General features: G+C 38.5%; 1 protein-coding gene across 1 annotated transcript; it reads right to left on the reverse strand.

The window, feature by feature from the left end:
• Positions 1–4253: 4253 nt before the first annotated feature.
• Positions 4254–15057, reverse strand: LOC113234232 (chymase-like). Its single transcript, XM_026469531.1, has 3 exons — positions 14875–15057; positions 8823–9014; positions 4254–4497 (listed from the first exon to the last, which is right to left on the reverse strand). Exons 1-3 carry the CDS (start codon positions 15043–15045, stop codon positions 4393–4395), a joined length of 468 nt encoding a protein of 155 aa, XP_026325316.1. The 5' UTR covers positions 15046–15057; the 3' UTR covers positions 4254–4392.
• Between the last annotated feature and the right edge of the window lie 6102 nt (positions 15058–21159).

Consider the following 21159-nt stretch of genomic DNA (forward strand, 5'->3'; position numbering starts at 1 on the left):
TGTCCGCCATCTTGGATTTACAAATAAGTGCTATATTCGTAATGAGCACCCCCAAATACCTCGAAAACGCTACCCAACTTGCCATTATTCAAAAAATCGTGTCCGCCATCTTGGATCTAGAAATGCGTGCCCTATTCGTATTGACCATCCTCAAATACCTCGAAAAGGATACCCATATTGCATTTTTTCGAATAATCGTGTCCGCCATCTTGGATTTACAAATAAGTGCCATATTCGTAATGAGCACACCCAGATACCTCGAAAACGATACCCAACTCGCCCTTATTCGAAAAATCGTGCCCGCCATTTTGGATTTAGAAATGAGTGCCATATTCGTAATGAGCATTCCCGTATACCTCGAATAGGATACCCATATAGCATTTTTTTGAGAAATCGTGTCCGCCATCTTGGATTTACAAATAAGAACCATATTCGTAATGAGCACACCCAGATACTTCGAAAACGATACCCAACTTGCCATTATTTGAAAAATCTTGTCCGCCATCTTGGATTTAGAAATAAGTGCCATATTCGTATTAAGCATTCCCAAATACCTCGAAAAGGATACCCATATTGCATTTTTTTTGAAAAATCGTGTCCGCTACCTTGGATTTACAAATAAGTTCTATATTCGTAATGAGCACCCCCAAATACCTCGAAAACGATACCCAACTTGCCATTATTCGAAAAATCGTGTCCGCCATCTTGGATTTACAAATAAGTTCTATATTCGTTATGAGCACCCCCAAATATCTAGAAAACGATACCCAACTTGCCGTTATTTGAGAAATCGTCCCCTCCATTTTGCATTTGGAAATGCGAAAAGTCGTGTCAGCCATCATGTATTCAGATATAAATGCCATTTCCAGAACCATCTTGGATTTAGAAATTAATGCCACATTCTCAATAAGCACTCCCAAACCACTCGAAAACGTCTATGATCTACTATGTCGATTATGTCTGTAGGCTCCTAATCGACATTGTCGTTCGACAATGTCGATCGTATCTGTAGGCACCTTAAGCGATTTTTTCTTTTGACATTATTACAAAACCTTTATAAAAGTTATAGGGAATACTGAGCGTATTTTAATGACATACCTAACTTATGTTGGAAGAAATAAAATTTTCATTACAAAATTGAGGATATAATTATTAATACAAAGATCGAACACTCATAAAAAATTCCTTCGATCCGGTCGGATTCGAACCGACGTCTTCTTGCATACCGTGCCAGACGCTATACCAACTAAGCCACGGAACGAACCAACGGACCTCACGAATTCTTCTATGTGCTTGCGACGTGTCTTTATTTTAATTCACTTTTTTGAGATTTCATCGTACGTGGTTCAAATTAGGTGGTTTTGGTGGCGTTTGTGTTACCACCTTAACTTAAAACCGCCACCAAATTTTAAATTGTTATGATATCTTTTAATATAATGTTCACTTTCGAAAATTGTTTAAAACTATTATGTTTTATTTGTCCCAATAAACTTAAGAAAGATAGTATTATTCATAATTTTTCAGATAACGTAAAATTACTTTATCTATTTGTAGGTACTTGAGAGATCTATTAAATTTGTACTTCACTTAAATTAACGGTGATATCATTTAATCAATTTTGTTCAGAATGTCAAACACGAAAAATTAGTTCATAGTCGCTTTCATTGGCAGTTGAATAACTACGATACATTACACCAGGAACGTTTTCTAAAGATTGTAGAAACTCAAATGTTTACCATGATGCGGTGGGTTTATCCAGACATTGAGGCTTGATGCAAAATAAGGTACAGAGTGCTAATTTAGAGTTTTTCAAATAACCTGAAGAAATAACACTTAATACAATTATAACGAACTAGTGGAGTAATTTCACAAAAAAAAATTGAATATCATAGTGGCGAAACATCCTGACATTCAATAAAACTTATTTACAACCTGAAGAAAATTCATGTTACCAGGAAAAGGCTTCAAATCCTAAAGAATGAGCCAGTCTTTTTCTACGATTTCGTAATTTTCTACAGATTTAATTTTAATATTACCTATTACTGGCAGGTTTTAATACCAGACAACAGAATCAATGTCGGTAATGTCGTACCCAAACGACACTGATTGATCTGTAGTTGTCTTTAATAATCGTCCAACTCCGGGGCACCCTTGCCATGGCCACACGCAATAATCGCGGGTGCCCCGAATGGAGTAGGGGGATTTCTAAAGACAACTACAGAGTTGCTTAGTTGGTATAGCGTCTGGCACGGTATGCAAGAAGACGGTTCGAATCCGACCGGATCGAAGGATTTTTTTCTGAGTGTTCGATCTTTGTATTAATAATTATAACAAACTAGTGGAGTAATTTCACAAAAAATAATTGAATATCAATTCAATAAAAATTCAATTATTATTGTATGATAAATCTTCTGAAGTTCTTGCCCTAAACTCATTTTACGTCTAATTAAACTATAAAAAATAAATCATTAATATTTCTTCACTTTACACCTGGTTTCTCAGCCTGGACTCGCAAAATTTACGCATGAGATATTCACCGATAAAATATGAATCAAGTTACAACGAATTTGAAATGTGCGATTTTTGGAATTGTTCTTATTCTTTTGTTAACAGGGACATGTTGTGATTTTAGGGGTAAAAAAACGGTGTACATAGTTATGAGACATAATCTCTAGCGTGGGAGAATAATTTACGCAATAATGCGATTTAAGAAATCGTAAATCATCTTGATTTTCTTAAATACAATGCAAAATACTTACCAGGATCTATTCTGCCATAGCCGATGACAAAGGCTATGCGGTTTTCAAATGTTGACATGTTTCCTGATGGTAAATTTATTATGTTTATGTTTTCTGCAAAAAATAAACATTTTCATTCAAATAATTGTAACTTTTTCATTGAAAACCGACTCTAAAGGTTTGGTTATCGGCTGACTTCTTGGAGAGAATAGGATTGCTGCGGACTCCTTTGTACATTTTATACTTTTTTTGGTTGTCATGGTGACGGTGTTATGACTTATTCGTTAATGTATTGTGTCAAGTGAAAAGTCGGCTTTTATTTGCGGAAAATACTTTTTTAATTTGTGATAGCCGAAACGAACCCGGACCAGCATCTTCGGCATCAGGGACCACCTCGAGAGTATACCCTTTCAAACAAAAAAAAATATTTCAAAATCGGTCCACAATTAATGGAGAAATCGGTATGAACACTGACATGCCAATAAACTTTGAGGATGTTCCTCGATTTCCCTGAGGAAACCCTCATCAGGATCTGACTTGGCGACAATGGGATCACCACGAGAGTGCACTCTTTCATACGAAAAAAAAAATTTCAAAATCGGTCCACAATTGACGGAGAAATCTGAAAACATACATACATTATAATTAAATAATCATTATAATATTTATTTATTTATGTGAAATTTCTTTGACTTGCAGGTTACATCACTTTTTTTCATCATTAGAGAGTCGTATTTCTAATGATATCGCGCCATTGTGCCATTACTGTTTAAATATTTCTACGCATAAACGTGATACTCAATTGAATTTTTATATACATATAATAACGAATTTCGTAACCGATTGCTTCACAGCTACAATTTTTTAATCGACTTCAAAAAGTAAAAAATTATGAATATGACCGTAGTGTGGACGGTTTAGGATGCAGGTCGATTCAGAACCTTACGATAACTCAGTTGTCGACCGATTGATTTCTTTTCATTTTTATTCACAACAGCCGAATCAAACGGCAAACTGTCGTATTCGAAACCGAACCGAAATGACGCCACACCCGCATGATTTTCTTGACCGGCAAAGGTTACAAACGTTATTCAAAACACAATTATCGAATGAAAGTTATCGAACGTCCTATTGTTTACAAAGCAAGAATATAATATGGAAATCTCTTAATAGTATATATAAAGTCTGGATTTTGTTCAATTTTATTAATTTATTTTAATGCAAGACTAATGTATTCCTATATTTTATCTATTTCACCGACTAGCTTCGTAAACGCTGTTGGATAACGATATCGTATCCGAATCCGAAAGTTCTGAAAAGCTCGGAAAGTGCTCTTCGGTTAAAATATCATAGAGTTCTGAATCCAGGTCCAGATGTGATGTGAGTCGAGAAACCGACAAGCGCGCGGTAACGCGAGTTGGGTGTTTGGCTGTATTTGTCGAATAAACAAATAAGGCAAATACGTTGTCACAGATGCTATCTACATACATACATATACTGATTGTTTGGTGTACATATATCAGATACGCTAATACAAACAGCCATGTGAAATGCCATCATAAAATATTTGCAATAAAAAACGCTGTTTAGGTAAAAATATCGCATGTACATTAAGTCAATGGTCATGGATCGATATGTTCGGCGTCAGTGTTAATTAAAGAATGGAAATTTGATACTTACTAGATAAGGTGATCTTATTCTTAAGCCTTATTATTGCTATGTCATTTATCACCAACTCATTGTCATATTTAGGATGGGTCTATAAAAAAAGGACACTATATTTTAAACATTATCAAGTGACCAATCGAATAAGCCGCGCCTAGTGGTAAACGAGATATCTACCCATAAAGGTGGTTTTCCAAAGGCGAGGCGAAAATTGGCCGGCCAATTTCCACCAAAAATCGCAATTATAGCTCACGCGAGCTCGTGCCAGCCATCGCGGTCTCGCGCAAGCCTTCGCGGACTAGCGCTGTGATTGTGGACAGTGAAGATTCAGAGCTGTTCAATTCATCTAGCGATTTATACGCTGCAGAAGTAACATGTCCCGTAAATTTAAAATAAAATTATTATTAGAATAGAATAGAATAGAATAGAATATATTTATTTGCCAGAATACAGTATATTACAGATCTTGCTTTTGAATAGGTACAGTGTACTCAACCTGCAAGCAGGTGTGCAAATATTATAAAATTTAAACAGGTCTCTATTATTACTACATACTTTAAAAACTTATTAAAAATATGTCAATTTATATTAATGACCATTACTTGTAGCACAATCTAAATATTGCTTATTACTATAAAAGCAATGTGTCAAAAGCCATTTTGTCAATTGTGATTTAAATTTAGGTCCTTGTAGTAACTTAATATCCCATGGTAAATGATTAAATATTTGTATAGACATGTTGAACGAGTTATTCTCATATATTCCTTTATGGCAGCGAGGTTTAAATAATTGGTGCATAATTTTACGTCTTGTTTGTCTTTGAGTGATTTGACCGTGCGTTTTATAATGTTGAGGGTGATTCTTTACGAATATACATATATCCTTAATGTACATGCATGGCAAAGGCAGTATGTTTAAGTTTTGGAACAAAGGTTTACAACTATCATTTGACCACGCTCCGCAGATCGCCCGAATACACTTCTTCTGCACCTTGAAGGCCTTTTCCAGAGCTACTGAGTTGCCCCATAATACGATACCGTAACTAAGCACAGATGAAACGTAGCCGTGATAGGCCGTTAGTGCAGCTTCCTGAGAGACGGTTTGCCTTAACCTTCGGAGAGCGTAAACAAATCTATTTAGTTTTGCACATATTTGATCGATATGTTCCTTCCAATTTAGATGCTTATCGATGGTCAGCCCGAGAAATTTAAATGCGTCTACATTGTCCAAAGTAACCGAATTATATTGAATTTGTATTGGAATGGGATTTGAGTTGTATGATCATAACTTTAGTTTTACTTAGATTAATTTTCAAGTCATTATTTTCCATCCAATTCATTACATCTGAAAATGCTTTATTTATGTCCATGTTGAATGTCGATTTGTTTTCGCATTTTATTACAAGTGTTGTATCGTCGGCAAATTGTATACAATTGTGATCAATAGCATGTGGAAGGTCGTTAATGTACAGAAGGAACAATAATGGACCTAGGACGCTACCTTGGGGAATTCCAGCATTAGTTGTTTTACCGTGTGATCTAAAGGTTTGTTTTTTTATTATGCTATTATATTTGTTTTTTCTGAGTCCGTCTATTTCTGTGTATTGTGTTCTATTTTTTAAGTAGCTTTCTAACCAATGAATGGCTGTTCCCCGAATACCGTAAAAGTCAAGCTTTTGTAAGAGTTTGGAATGATTGACAAAGTCGAAGGCTTTACTCATATCCAGAAAAACTGACATCACAGGCGTAGAGACGTTCATGCTTTCCGTTATAATGCGCGAGAATTCAAAACATGCAAGAGTTGTTGAGCTGTGTTTTCGAAATCCAAATTGAGAATGGTTTAAAATTTTATGTTTGTCTAAAAATGAGTTGAGTCTGGTATGTAGAGCTCTTTCAAATATTTTGGATAGAGTAGGGATTAATGTAATTGGCCTATAATTACTGGGGGTCTCTTTATCGCCTTTCTTATAAAGGGGTTTGACAACACAAGTTTTTAATTGTTCTGGAAAAAGACCTTCGGCAAAGGATAAATTTATTATGTGTGCAAGTGGATAACAGATATAAGGGGCGCTTAACTTAAGCATTTTTGTAGTTATACTGTCGTAACCACTGGATTTTGTGTTTTTTAAAGACATAATTATATTATAAATTTCCTTTTCGTTTACCGGTTTCAAAAATATTGTATGAGAATTTTTATTAAGTGAATTATGTGTAAATGTCAATTGGTTTTGGGTCAAGTTATCTTTGTTTGTCAACTTTATAAAATAATCATTAAAAATATTACAAATGTCTACTGGATTTGAGTATGTCTTATCATTATGTCGTATGTGTTTAATGTCATTATTGTGGATGTTATTAGATATTGTATATGAAATGGTATTCCATGTCGCTTTACATTTGTTTTTATTATTCTGTATGTAAATATTATTATTTATTTTACGAGCAATCGAAATACACTTTTTTAAGATACTATTATATGTTCTAAAGTTATTTACGTTTTTTTGTTTGTTAGTTGCTGATGTTCTTTGTTTTAAATATAGTAATCTTTTTGTTTTGCAACATTTTTTAAGACCTTTTGTGAGCCAGAGTATTTTTTTACGCCTGTTGTTCATTTTAATTCTTAATATTGGAAAACAGAGCTCGTAAAATAGACATATTAAGTCATAAAAGTAGTCGAAAGCCAGAGTTAAATTGTCCGAGTCTAAAACTTCAGAAAAGGAAAGTGCCGAAACACATTCGCAGAACTTCTTTATATTTTCGGTGCTATAGTCGCGCCGCTGTTCATACCAAGTGGTGATAGCTTTCCTTTTCCCTATGCTTAAGGTAATCGTCTGCGCAGTTTCGTGGTCTGAGATAGAGATATATTAAGTATGTTAGCGGAAGAAGAATCAAATAAAATCATCTTTCTTGAAATCCGCGAGATCAGCGAGCTCACGCGAGTTCTCGCGAGACCGTGCGGGCACTCGCGAGATCGCGTGAGCCTGTGCGAGAAATCGTGCAGAGGATACTCTGTGTGAAAAGTACTTACCTTAGCTTTTATATTGAAAAATTGTAAACTTATCACGAATGTGCACTTTTATATACTAAATCCATGACTTTTATAAAACGAATTACTGCGTCCTGCTGCGCCAATCCCTCCGGTGCGAGACGCGAGCATTCAGTCTAGGCGTGTGTGTAGGTGATAAAGAAAGGAGTTGCGCAATCCAACAGGTTTATTTATTTATTTATTAATTATTTATTTAGGTTGTTGCCTGTTCGAAAGTCACCCGCTCGCGCACCCCACCTCGAGGCCCTATATTGTCCGCGTGGACGCGACTTTCGCAAAATTATTCTTTCATAATATTAAATGTGTATGAAAATATTAGAATTTAACATTGACTTACAATTATATGGACGTCGGGTCCGCGCTAAAAAGTGTCCGAACTTATAGGGCGTTAAAATCGTATACAGAGCGTCATTCACGCTTTAGTCTTCGTTTGTTTGACTGACAGCGAAGCAAGCAAAATTAGACAGTACTGCGATGACATTACAATTGAAATTCAACGTTTTAGCTTTTTCATATTCCTTTACATGTGACTACGTTTAAATAGGTTGACTTGGGAAATTTTTTTCGTGGTTTTTGTATTAGACCCGTCGTCCATTTATTTGTAAGTCAATGGAATTTAAGCTTATTTTATTAATGTACTGTTATTTACATATCATAAATATTTCACATGTCTATGTAGTTGTATGTACACTTCCTATTATGTCGGTTTTCTTATCTGTTTATTTATTTATTGTTGTTAGTGGCTCACTCGCCACGGGCTTGCTGAAAGTCTGCGCCACGAAACGATTTTAGAAAAACCGTTTGTGGCTGAAGCTGAGCAAGCCCCGATTGCACCAGCCGCGACACGCGTGGTGAATTAGGTACTGCATAATGATGTCAATTGTTTTAATTTTTTTTTTATTATTATTGTTCCTCTGTTTATATGCGTGTCTGTGCTTGTGCAATAAACAGTTTTTCTTTCTGACTTTCTTTCTTCTATGTAGGCAACAATACGGTTCAATATTGTTACGTCAACAAAGATTTAAATCCTCGCCTCGGCTAGGAGAATTTTGCCATACACATTTCAATCCTCGTCTCGCCTCGTCTCGTCTCGCCTCGCCGGTAGAAAACCACCTTAACAGTTGCAGGGCCACTCTAAGCTTTACATTGCAAAGATCTGATGGGCACTGCCACTGCGCCAGTCACCCTAATTGAGACATAAGTTGACAAGTCTCATGTGCCTGTAATTTCTCTGTGATTTATTCATTCCTTGTAAGCTCTGAGTCGTACTTCAACTGTTATGGACAGGCGTGTCGCTTACCATCAGGCGCACGGCGTGTTCGTCCCGTCACTTAAATTTTATTAAAATAATCTGAAAATAAGAAAACGACTCACGACGACATCATTCGTTGTAATGCGGGTTGCCGTGTCGTCCTTCATGTTCAGCGAGCCGAGCATTACAATCATACTGTTGGCCCTGTAGTCGGAGTCATACCAGCAGTGTGCCGCTGTTACCAAGCGATTTCTTGATATCAAGGAAGCCGAACAAATAGAGTTTTCACCGCCAATAAATAAAATTAAGCATGCCTGGAAAATAAAACCATACATTTGTAGCAGTAAAGCTCCTTGTGAAAGAGTGTCCACGAAAATACTGCCACCTTAAACATTTCTGCCGCCAAGCAATAATACGAGCATTAATGTGTTTCGGTTTAGGATGGTAAGGGTGCTAGGGGTCGATTCAGAACCTTACGATAACTCATTTGTCGTACGATTTCTTTTCATTTTTATTCACAATAATCGAATCGAAAGTCAAACTGTCGTATTCGAAACCGAACCCAAATGACGTCAATTCATATTACTCGAGCTTCTCGACCGGCAAAGGCTACAAACTGCCTCCGCGGCTGAATGGTTACCATGCTACATCAATTTCTCTCGTGAGTTTGGCTGTAGTTTGTGATTGTCTATGTGTGTGCCCATGGCATCCGCGATACGGGGTTTCCCAAGTGCGGGACTATGAGTCATATACATGAGATTATTATAGATTATTTTAAATAAAATCTGGTTTTGTTCAATTTTATCAATATATTTTAATGCATTTCTACATTTTAAGCCATTAAAGTCTTAAAAATGTATTTAAAAGGATTTTCATTTTTGTTATAATCTATTTCACCGACTGGCTTCGTAAACGCTGTTCGTATCCGAATCCGAAAGTTCTGAATAGCACGGAAAGTGCTCTTCGATTCGAGAACGATATTCAATCGAAAGATTCGGTTAAAATATCGAAGAGTTCTGAGTCGGGGTGCTAGTGAAATTACAGGCATATGGGACTTGTCAACTTATGTCTCAGGGTGACGGACGATGTGGCGGTGCACTTAAGACCTTTGCGTCTCATTTGCCACCAGGCGCACGACTTGTTCGTCCCGTCACTTGCTATTATAAAAAACATAGGAGCGCGGCTTATACAGGGTGTAAATTTGAGACGGGGCAGCAAGCCCAGTTACCTTAGTCGTTGTAGTTACAGGAAAACCGTTCTAGAAGACTATCCATGAATTTTGAAGATATTTTGATTGGCATTCAAAAATGGTACAGCCAGCAAGATAAAAGGCATTTTCTACAAATTTTTTTTTATGCCGTTCGATCCGGTCTCTGGTAAGGATCAATAGTCTCTATGGGACCAACAGAGGTAAGAGTACTCATTTTTTTATTCACATGTAAGTTGCATTTCATCTCCATCTCACCTGATGGAAAGTGACGATAAGGTCGACGATGGAGCATTCACACCTAAATAATGCCTATTCACTCTCGCCTTGAAAAGGTCCAACTTATAACGTTCAGGGTACAATTCTGCAGACAGGGAATTCCACTCCATAGTCGTTCGCCATATATGTGTGGATGCGTACCGCTTTGTGCGAATCTTTAGAATATCCACAACATAGGGGTGGAACCCTTGCCTACGCCTATTCCCCCGATTGTGGAAAGGGGAAGGTGGAATTAAATCGTGTAAATACATCGCACACTCACGGTAATATATATTGTAAAATACCGATAAGTAAGCAACTTTACGGCGGTGTTCAAGGCTCTGCAGCTTTGTCTCTACTAATTCCGAGTCACCTATATGCCTCTTGGCACGCTTGTCAATTGAATTCAAGGTGGCCAGGTGGTATGTACTCAGAGTGTGTAGAGTCATTCCAAAGGTGGCAGCAGTACTCCATGCACGACCGGACTTGTGCTTTATACAGCTGAAGCAACTGTCCCGGTGTGAAGTAACGCCTCACCTTGGAAAGGATGTCAAGCTTCTTGGCAGCATTTTTGGCCTGGATTCAATGTATCTGTCGAAGTTCAGATTGGACGACAGGTCCGTTCCAAGTAGATGGAGGCGGTCGGCTACCGGTATGGATATATCACGGAAAGCCGGAGTCTGCTTAAAGGGACTTTGTTTTGTGGAGAATAGACATGCCTGCGTTTTGGTAGCGTTAAATTTGACAAGATTGGCATCGCCCCAATCGGAGACTGCCTTGAGTGTCAAATCTAAACGGCTAACCATGGACCCTCGACAAGACTGGATTTCCTCTCCACTGACCCTTGCATTGGTCAAGTACCTATCTACAACTGTGCTGTCGTCAGCATACACAACTCAGGCGCACAGTTACGTAGGACTACCGCTGGAATTCCATCTGGCTCGCTAGTTTTATTCTCGTCAAGATTCCGTAAAGTTCTAAGTACCTCTTTTTGTCGTATGCGAACTGGCGCTATAGTGCAGCCAGCCTGAGGTAAGGTAGGTGGTAGGTTCCCTACAGCATCCAGACGCGAACTGTGCAAAGAGATTCGCCTTCTCTTCTGCAGTATAGGTCAGCGTGCCATCCGGCCTCATCAGAGGTGACAAAGATAGGTGATAAAAGTTATTTTGGACCGCTTTCTCCAGGGACCAAAAGGATTTGCTACCTGCTGGATAAGAGGCAAGCTTGGCCCCTATGCGGCGCACGTGGTCGAAATTTGGCCCTACGTAACACGCTTTTGCACTTCTTGGCGGCTATATTAAAAGCTTTCTTCAAAGCTTTGCGCAGTCGAGCATCTGCCCATGCCTGGTACGCGGACTGTGTTTGTGCTTCAGCACGACTGCAGTGAGTGTTAAACCATGGATGAGTTTGGGGTCCATTGGGTATATCGGAGTATGGTATGTAATACTCCATACCCAAACGCAAGACTTCGACTACAGCATCAGCACAGCTCGACGAGTTTTCTGAAGTAAAGCAAACCTGGTAGCTGTAAAGGTACTAACTGGGTGATAAATCTGTAATAGATTTCTCATAGATGGCGCTACGACTAAAAAGTCGTTGAAAGACCAAGTACAAAGACACGACGCAAGCACATAGAAAAATTCGTGAGGTCCGTTGGTTCGTTCCGTGGCTTAGTTGGTATAGCGTCTGGCACGGTATGCAAGAAGACGTCGGTTCGAATCCGACCGGATCGAAGGAATTTTTTCTGAGTGTTCGATCTTTGTATTAATAATTATAACAAACTAGTGGAGTAATTTCACAAAAAATAATTGAATATCAATTCAATAAAAAGTTAATTAAAGGAAACCTGCCAAGGATATGACGCAAATAAATGGCGCATTTCATCCCTTTCGCATTCATCTGCTAACCTGTATCGCCACACTCGTCTCAGACCACTAAGGCCCTGATCGGGTGGGGAGTATACGGATACAGTTACCTAGTGGGGTATCCACAACCAACAGAGTATCGGTCCGGATCAGTTGTCAGCAGAAGGTCCAAGCAATTAGCCGTATGAGATTCAACATCTGGTATCCTTGTGACGCCACTGATAAGCTGGAATAGGCTTAGCGTTAACGCAAGTTTACGCGTCTCTCTCCCAGCATGATCGGTCATCTGGCATGGGAACAACCATTCTTGATGGTGGGCATTAAAGCCACCAGAATGACTAGTTACTATGCTGAATCTCATCAGAAGTCTTACTCAGATATTGGAACAGCTTGGTTGTCTCCTGAACTCCATTGTGCGATCGGTAAACACAGCAGTACACTATTTGTGTAACTCCTGTGCTTACTAGAAGCCACAAAACAGAAAAACTCGCTGCCTCAAGGTTCTTCAGACGCTTGACGCAGATGTCATCACGAACGTACACACAGACTCCGGCACGAGGTAGAAACCTATGCTCCAGAGTATACCCGGGGTAGCTGAGGTACGCCGTATCAGTCGGACATCTGATCTGCGTCTCGGTGAGGAACAGCAGCTGCGGTTTATCGGTTTCAAGATGATGGTGGACCGAATCAAGAGTTGAGTGCAGACCTCGGATGTTAGTGAGGTGCATTTTTAGTTGGAGGACGTGCAACCGCTGTGTAAACTTGTTACCGTTTCTGTTTTTCATTTTATTGTTTTAGGGAAGTGCATAGGCCGGAGGAAGGCATTGAACGAGTCACTTCGTCGTGTTCAACCAAGCAGCAAAGCCCACACCGCCACACGAGGGTACAATCGATTTGGAGACCGCGGGGACGCCTGAACCCCCCCGGAGATAGCCACCTGGTCCTCCCCTCGAGTCGCCAACCGGCAAGGAGGAGCATTCCGGGATTTTTCGTTGGGTGGCGGGGCAGTCTTTCACGGGTGGCTTTCCCGCTACTTGGGCACCCAACTTTCCACGGTCGGCCAGCGGTGCACCGTGCTTCGGATCCCGCAAGCCTCCAGAACCGAGTGCTCAGTGTGGCAGTACAAGCAGCTACAACTCGTAAGACGTAATGCAGCTGTTCAGACTCGACCTCCTAATGGCAACTCCCGAACACGAGTCGGAACTTATTGACAACCATTTGGCAACTCGACTGCGTCGGGAGGGTGGTGACTAGCTACGGCCGAAGCCTACCACCAGTAGTTGTTGCTCTTTAGCACCACACAGGGGTCACCTGTAGGCTCTTGACGGTAAACCAACGGAAGCGAGCAACATCAACCTCCAAAGCCAAGATATATTAAACGTTAGTATAGTACGTTTATTGCCCGTGATCCAACTGCGTAGTCCAACTAGATGGACCAGGGGCTAAAAATTTTGCCCTTGGTCCAACTAGTTGGACTACGAGCAATATTATATGGGCATTGGACCTACTGATCGGTTAGTACAGTTTGGTAGAAAGCTGGAAAGGACGTTACGTTTGACGTCACCGTCAATATTAATAATGTTACTGGTTCTAAGCTAACTACAGTTGTTCTCTAGGACGATCCCTGTGACAGTTCATAAAAAATCACACGATATAATCTTTTACTACCGTGCATTGTTTAATGTATTTTAAGAATTATGTTTGTAAGTATCGCTTTTAAGTGAAAATATTATGCGTGCAGTCACTGAAGAGCTTCAAAAATTTATTTTCTGTAATCCTTATGGAAATTGGACTTATATCTGAATATGTGATGGCGGACACGACTTTTCGCATTTCTAAATCCAAGATGGCGGGCACGATTTTTCGAATAACGGCAAGGTAGGTATCGTTTTCGAGGTATTTGGAGGTGCTCATTATGAATATAGCACTTGTTTGTAAATCCAAGATGGCGGACACGATTTTTCAATAAAATGCAATACGAGTATCCTTTTCGAGGTATTTTGGGATGTTCATTACGAATATGGCACTCTTGGATTCAGAAATAAGTGCGATATTCGTAATTAGCTCCCCCAAATAATCATGTACTTACCAATTTCGTCAAACGTAACGTCCTTTCCAGCTTTCTACCAAACTGTACTAACCGATCAGTAGGTCCAATGCCCATACAATATTGCCCGTAGTCCAACTAGTTGGACTACGCAGTTTGACCACGGGCAATAAACGATTTAGTAATCAGTTATTCTAGGTAGTGCTTTTGTTGTTTTTCTATCGTGAAAATTGTTAGGATTCATGTTTTCACACTTTATACTAATCAGTGTATATCCTTAAATTTACTATATATTTTTTTCCAAAGTGATTGCTTCAATACTTTCATTCAAAGCCATTGAGGTTGTATTGACTCTTAAAGCACTTCCATTATTTTTCTTCCAAGGATATGAAAATGTAGCGTTCCAGATAATAAGTAATAAGGACCAGGATCTCGGGTCCGACTACCTATTTACAGCCTTTGGAGTCGAAACCCTGGGCCCGTGGGGTCCCAGTGCCAGTCTGTACAAAATTTCATCCAAAGAATTAATAGATTGTCTGGGAAACCCAAGGGCCGGCCGGCAGCTACCTTGCTCAACGCATTTACATAGCAATACAAAGGGGGAACGCTGCTAGCATTTTGGGCACCTTGCCGCAGGGACCCAATTTTATTAATATAATTTAAAAATCCTAGTTTTACTTTCTAGTATTTAAGTTTTTATTGTCTTTTTTCCTTACCTGTATTATTATCAAATTATAAATACACCATGTTCCAGATAAGCTGTGGGAAGGTTCATAAATGTATGATGAGATACTCACAGCGAATGGAAAATCTCCAATGCGGGAAAAATTGCCGGGGACCGCTAACCGACATTCGCTTTTCGACTTGCCATTATTTCTACATTTTAGTTTGTTTTGCATTATTTTCTTTGCAAGTGGGATCCCAATTAATTTATGGTAATGTCTTGCAGTATCCAGTATTGAAGACATATTGTGTGCTTGTGGCTTGATTTTATCGCAGTCACGTTGAATATTTTGATGTTTATCGATATGTGATGGAAAATTATCAGGTTTTGTGTCTACATTTAGTTTTTTTGCCAAGTGCCTTGGTTCTTGATCCCAATTTCTATTACGTGTAATATTCAATTCCAATTTTTCACTTACGCCAAAATTTTCAATTGCTTTCCATTTAGAACTCAGTGTTTTGTGGATTGGACTTTCAATCCCTTGCAGTTTCTTTGTGTTTATATTTCTTATTGAATACATTTTGGTTTCCGTTTTTATGTTAATATTTGAACTTGAAATAATGGTTTTTGATATCCTATCACTTTCCGAACACAAACCCACATGTCCTAAAGTCAAAGTTACTATTACTAAGGTATGGTAAATGTATTTTCTCATTTTATGTTTAGGTGCATCTTAATTCGTGTGATACTTAACTTACTATCACATAGTTTAAAGTCTCCTGTAACATATTTAATTAGGTATTAGATAAAATTTGTCGTTTTGTAAAGCATATTAGGTAAACAATGAACCGTTTTCTGTTTATTACAATAGTGTTGTAATTCAAAATATGTGAAATCCAAGATTCTTTCATTATTGAACGTACGCGGTAAAAATGGATTACTTAGAAAACGACAAAATTCTTTTTATGAAGACAAATTTATTAAATCCAACAAAACGATAGACGCTAGAGAATAATTACTTGATATTAGTAAAAAAACGTCTCAAAAGTGTATTTTAGGTATAAGACAGAAATACAGGATGGCCCATAGTAACTTGCTTTTTTCAAAACACTTTTTCTCAGAGACGCAGGGACAAGTGAGAGGGGGATAACTGCTGGAGATGGGAAAAAACTGCTTATTTTTTTAAACGTTTAAACGTCAGGCTTTTTTTAAAAAAGCGTAAGCTAACAAAATCGTTTAGAAAACGTTTAAGCGCATAGACTTTTATGTTAAAAAAGCTTCCAACGTTGTGTTGATGGCGAACCGCAAGAGTAGACCACTAAAGGTTTTAAGATAAGTAAGTTTTTTTGTAAAAAACGAGTTATATTTTTATTACGACATAACTTTATTATATTAACATTTTGTTCATTGGCGTTTAAAAGCGTTCAAAAACATAAGTTGTTTAACTTTTGTAGTTGTTAACCGTTGAAATGGAAAAAACTGCTTATTTTTTTAACGTTACGTACGTTTAAAAAGCGTGCTTGTAAAAGCGCTTTTCACTCATACGCTTTTTAGTTTGACGCTTAAAAAGTCGTTTAGAAAAACGTTTAAGCGCATAGACTTTATGTTTTAAAAAGTTTGCAATGTTATGTTGAATTAATTTGTTTAGGAAACATAGATGGCGCTACTTGAAACTTAGGCACGTCGTAAAAAACGAAGTTGTTGAGCACCTATAGAACTGACCAGTTATCAACACTTACGCTTAAAATGAAAAGCATGCTTATGCGCTTATTTTAAAAAGCAGACTTTTTAAGTGCTTTTCGTTTAAACGCCCACCTCTAATAGCTGCGTTCGCGCCAATTTAGTTACCATGGAGCAGTTCACGGCACAACAGCGCGCTTTTTGTGTTCACGCCTACCGAGGATGTCTCTTTACTTCTTCTACGCGTTCGTTTGTACGAGAGGTTCGTTCACGGCCTTTGCCTCGTGGTTTGAATGTGGAACCGGTCTCTTCAAATAGTTTGACCCATATTTTAATTAAATTGACATTAGGGCAGTTTCTATTGCTATTCAAACCATATTCTAAACGGTACAAACAACGAACAATGATGTAAGCAAGCAAGCGACTGTTCTCGTAAAAGGCGCGAACACAAAAAGCGCGCTGTTGTCCCATGAACTGCTCCATGGTAACTAAATTGGCGTGAACGCAGCTATCCATCGATGCAATTCCCCCTCTCACCCGTCCCTGCGTCTCTGAGAAACAGTGATTTGAAAAAAGCACGTTACTATGGGCCATCCTGTATTTAATCCAAGAGCAAATTAATTTACTTAAGTCATAAAGCTACTCTAGATTCAACAAAATATTTATTAGTTATTAGAAATTTCTTATTATGACTTTAAAACAAAAAATAATGAAAAATTCAGAGGTACCTACTTAATTATTTGACTGAAGATTTATGTTTTCTATATTTAATTGTGTAGCGCTGGTCAACGAAGTAGTTTTGAGACGCAAACTTCCGTATAGAAAGGCGTATATTATCAAAAAGGGTAAATTTACAGGGTTATGGACCCAACTTAACTTTAACTGCCTCCGTGGCCGAACGGTTACCATGCCGGACTGCCACGCAGAGGTCCCAGGTTCGATTCCCGGGCCGGGAGAAATATTTGTATGGCCTACATTTATTTCTCTCGTAAGTTTGGGTGTAATTTGTGGTTGTCTATGTGTGCGTCCATGGCACCCGCGACACAGGGTTTCCCTAGTGCGGGGCTATGTTGAGTGTGAGCGTTATTATTATTATTATTATTAACTGTACGTCTCACTAACGTGAAAGCACACAGTTCAGTGCCAAACTTTAAAGTAGCAGAAACAGGACGGAATCGTCTCAAATACTTGAGTGCCGTTCAGTGCCAAATAAATGCTACAGCGGTAGAAAGCACTAACAACAGCGCCGTAGTCGTCTTAAACCCGCGTCAGCAGGTTTGAGGGGGCCGTTCGAGGCATCGGCCTCTTTCGGCGGGGTCGATCACCACTCGTGGAGACGAGCGGGTGTCACAATCGGGTGAGCTGCTTCAGATGGGAGTCCCTGCCGGTGGGCCGGCAAGTTTCTCAACCATCTTCAGCAGCTGGTGTCTGGTCCGATGGGGCTTCCTCGGGCCCAAGTAGGTCCCTTGGAAGCTGATTTTGGTCAGGGTGTTGGGCTCGGTGTGGTGCCAGTCCCTGTATATGGCTATACAGGGATTGTGCGACGCGCCGGAACATGGTCTTGGCCAGGCGTTCCACGAAGCTGTCTTGGCCCCTATACGCCACTCCTAGTGGTGACATTTCATCCTTCCGATACACGTGGTAGCCGGGTATCTTGAGCCGGTCCTGGGTTCTGAGGTGGGTCTCCTGGATTAAGGCCACGTCAATCTTCTTTTCGGCGAGGAGGTACTGTAGTAACCTGGTTTTCTGGGCAGAGAGTCCGTCAGCGTTCCAGGTCATGATCCTCAGGCTTGATGTCAGCGCGTGTACAGATCGGCCATCCCTCTGAGGATCGTGGGATTGGGCCTCGGTTGGCCCGGATGTCCTTCAGTACCTCCTGGAGGATTCGGATTGCCTTCGTGATAGCGGTGTCCTGCGCCCCCATTTCTGGGGGAGGGGGTTCCACTAACGTCACTGGCCTTCCTTTTATCTCCCTGGGAGGGGCGGCTATCCCTTGCGGCTAGGTGGTGGGCTTCTTGGGATTCCGTTTCTGGGGCCTCCTGGCGGTGCGTGGTACGTTCGCCCGCATCTTGCTTTGCTGTCATCGTCATCGTCGGAAGGACCTGTTCCGATGCTCGTAGTCGGGCGGCGTCACCGGTGCGGGCTATAGTGCCGGCTTTCTTGTTCCGGTTTTCGGCGCGGAAAACCGGGCATACTATGTATTGTTTCAAGCACAAATAAAAGTAATCGTTACCGCGTGCGCCTTCGGCGACATGTCACGACACCATTGACTATGAAAACGCAACGAAATGTTGCATTAAAAATATACTCTACAATTTAGAATATTAATCTGAATAGCAAAATTCTTCTGTTTTTGTCTAAGAATATATTTTCTTAAAATACACCCAAGAAATTTTGAATTCATTTAAGATTATTTAAATTTCATGTAAGACGTAAAAATGTCTTGATGTAAGTAATCTCCAATTAATTGATTAGAAATGAAACAAAATCTTGAAGTGAACGTATTTGTCTAAAAGTTAGAATAAAGTTAAGAGTAAAATTGTACTAGAAAAAGATGAGCAGTATTTTTGTAATGACGATATTTTATTACTTTTAATAAATATTCTTTCAGATTTAGCAAATATTTTGAGGAATTGCTCGTTCTTATAAATAGAAAACCTTTTTTTCTGTGTACAATTTGATTCTCTACACGTCAATAAAACCCATTAGAATATTGTAAGAATCAATTAAAGGATATGTACTTGAATCATAATCAGACAAACGTTTTGTAAGTTAGTTCTGGCCAAAACAGTCTGTATTTAAAAAAATATGAAATTATTAATTCTTTTTAATTTTTAAATGTAGATATGTATACATTGAATAATACAAATAATGCGTGAAAGGCGTGGCTTGAAAGAGGATGCATAGTGACTAGAATAGATAAATAAATAAGAAAAAAAAAGAATAGAGAAAGAAATGTTGAGGTGGTTTGGGCATGTGGAGCAGGTTGTATGGATGTAAGAAGAATTACCAAACAGATTTATGACGCGAATGTTAATGGAAGGGTTTTAAGAGTCTTATATTGACCAGATCAGTGATGTCCTCAAAAAGGCTAGGATCGGAAGTGACAAGATTTTTGTATGAAAAGGTTAGTTGATGTATGTGAGGGTCGAGAGTTGTGTCAGAATAGAGTAATGTGGCGTTCCGTGGTCTCTGCCTAGCCCTCCTGCGGGACTAAAGCGTGAGCTTATGTATGTAAATAAAAATGGAAGAAATTAATTTGCTACTCAGCGAACCCAGTGAAGGTTAACTCGTTCAAAATAGCTGCGCTTGTGTTGAATATTTTGTCATGCAGTTAATTATCTCACCCTCCCTCCGCATGAAATTAATAAAATAAATAACACAAGCGCAACTACAGTCACAAACCACCACCAGAAATCTGTACCCTCCGTGAAAAACGCGCTAACTCGACTTGTGTCAATATTCGTTTTTTTAAAGATTCGTCATTTGTGTAGAATGATGCATCTTTCTGTCTGATCATCACTCTCATCTCATCATACTCTATCTGCTCTAGAACCGAAGATAATTATCGTGTATAATGATAAGTCACCCTTTTCCAGAAAATGTAACTAATTTTTTGTGTAATGTGATATAAATTTACACGTGCATATTCAATTTCGTACGTCACGCCTAAATTGTAAGTGTAAAGAATTACAACTTCAATTATAAATTAATTACAAATTCGAATTATTAAGAACATTGAGCCTTCATTAATTTGCGATTGTGAATACTGATTGTATTGTAGTTACATCATTATGCACGACCGAATCAAAATTTGCAAAATATACCTTGTGATTAAGGCTACAAATCTTTAAATATCACTGCAAAAATCGGCCACAATGCAAAGATGTTTGTGTGTACTAATACAATAAATTATGTATTAATTTACACGAACCTTCTTTTGAAATGAGAGATTTCTATACAATTTAACTTGTATCAAAAATTAAGAAGTTTTTATCTATTAGTAATTTATTACGTGATACAATTCAGAATTCTAATCGGTCTATCTCTTTATAGATAAATTTGAAAGAGAAAGGCGATTGTAAATGCGTCGATTGACAGGGGTCGATCTTATATGTTTAAGTCTACTTTTCAAGATCTACAATAAAATTAAATGAAACTATATCGCCACTGGCAACGATACTTATTAAAATACAATATACTAAGCAAAGTAAAATTTAAACAATAAATAGAAATGTGAAGTAAAATAATCAATCCTTCTTAATTTGTTTTAAACTGACATAAAAACACTTATTGACTGTCATTAAAAATAATAAACTAAATAAAACTATTTTCTAAAATTCGAAACGTAATAAATTCTCCAAAGTTTCAGGACCAAGAGATTCTTTCGAAAAACAATCGACAAAACCCCGAACCTTTTTTTTATTGTTATAAACGGCCATCAACCGTCTTTAAAAATAATAAAGTAAAGAAAACTGTAAAAATAACCAAAGTGTTTGGAAACGAAAAATTCTCTAATAATTATCACAATTACAATCTTTCTCCGCTACAGGATCAGAATCTATATCTTTATTTTTTTCTGTTGCTATAGGCAAGGGTCCAACGTAACATTTGTTTACATTTTCTATCCGAATGTGGTCATACTTTTTGTTTCTTTTCGCGATACGACATGGAAACGTAGTTAACATTATTGTGTCATCTGCAGTTACGTATTTTAATGTATATTTGATTGTTATGA

The sequence above is a fragment of the Hyposmocoma kahamanoa genome, unplaced genomic scaffold, assembly GCF_003589595.1.
Source record: "Hyposmocoma kahamanoa isolate Upper Pololo Valley unplaced genomic scaffold, ASM358959v1 82, whole genome shotgun sequence".
Taxonomy (NCBI): Eukaryota; Metazoa; Arthropoda; class Insecta; order Lepidoptera; family Cosmopterigidae; genus Hyposmocoma; species Hyposmocoma kahamanoa.

What these genes read in the sequence shown, in the direction of transcription:
- LOC113234232 (XM_026469531.1), bottom strand. Translation starts at nt 15,045, where the DNA reads ATGTCTTCAATACTGGATACTGCAAGACATTACCATAAATTAATTGGG. An exon ending in TTGGAGATTTTCCATTCGCT is followed by an intron (nt 9,015 to 14,874) that starts GTGAGTATCTCA and finishes TTTATTTTCCAG; the next exon opens with GCATGCTTAATTTTATTTAT. An exon ending in TTACAACGAATGATGTCGTC is followed by an intron (nt 4,498 to 8,822) that starts GTGAGTCGTTTT and finishes CTTTTTTTATAG; the next exon opens with ACCCATCCTAAATATGACAA.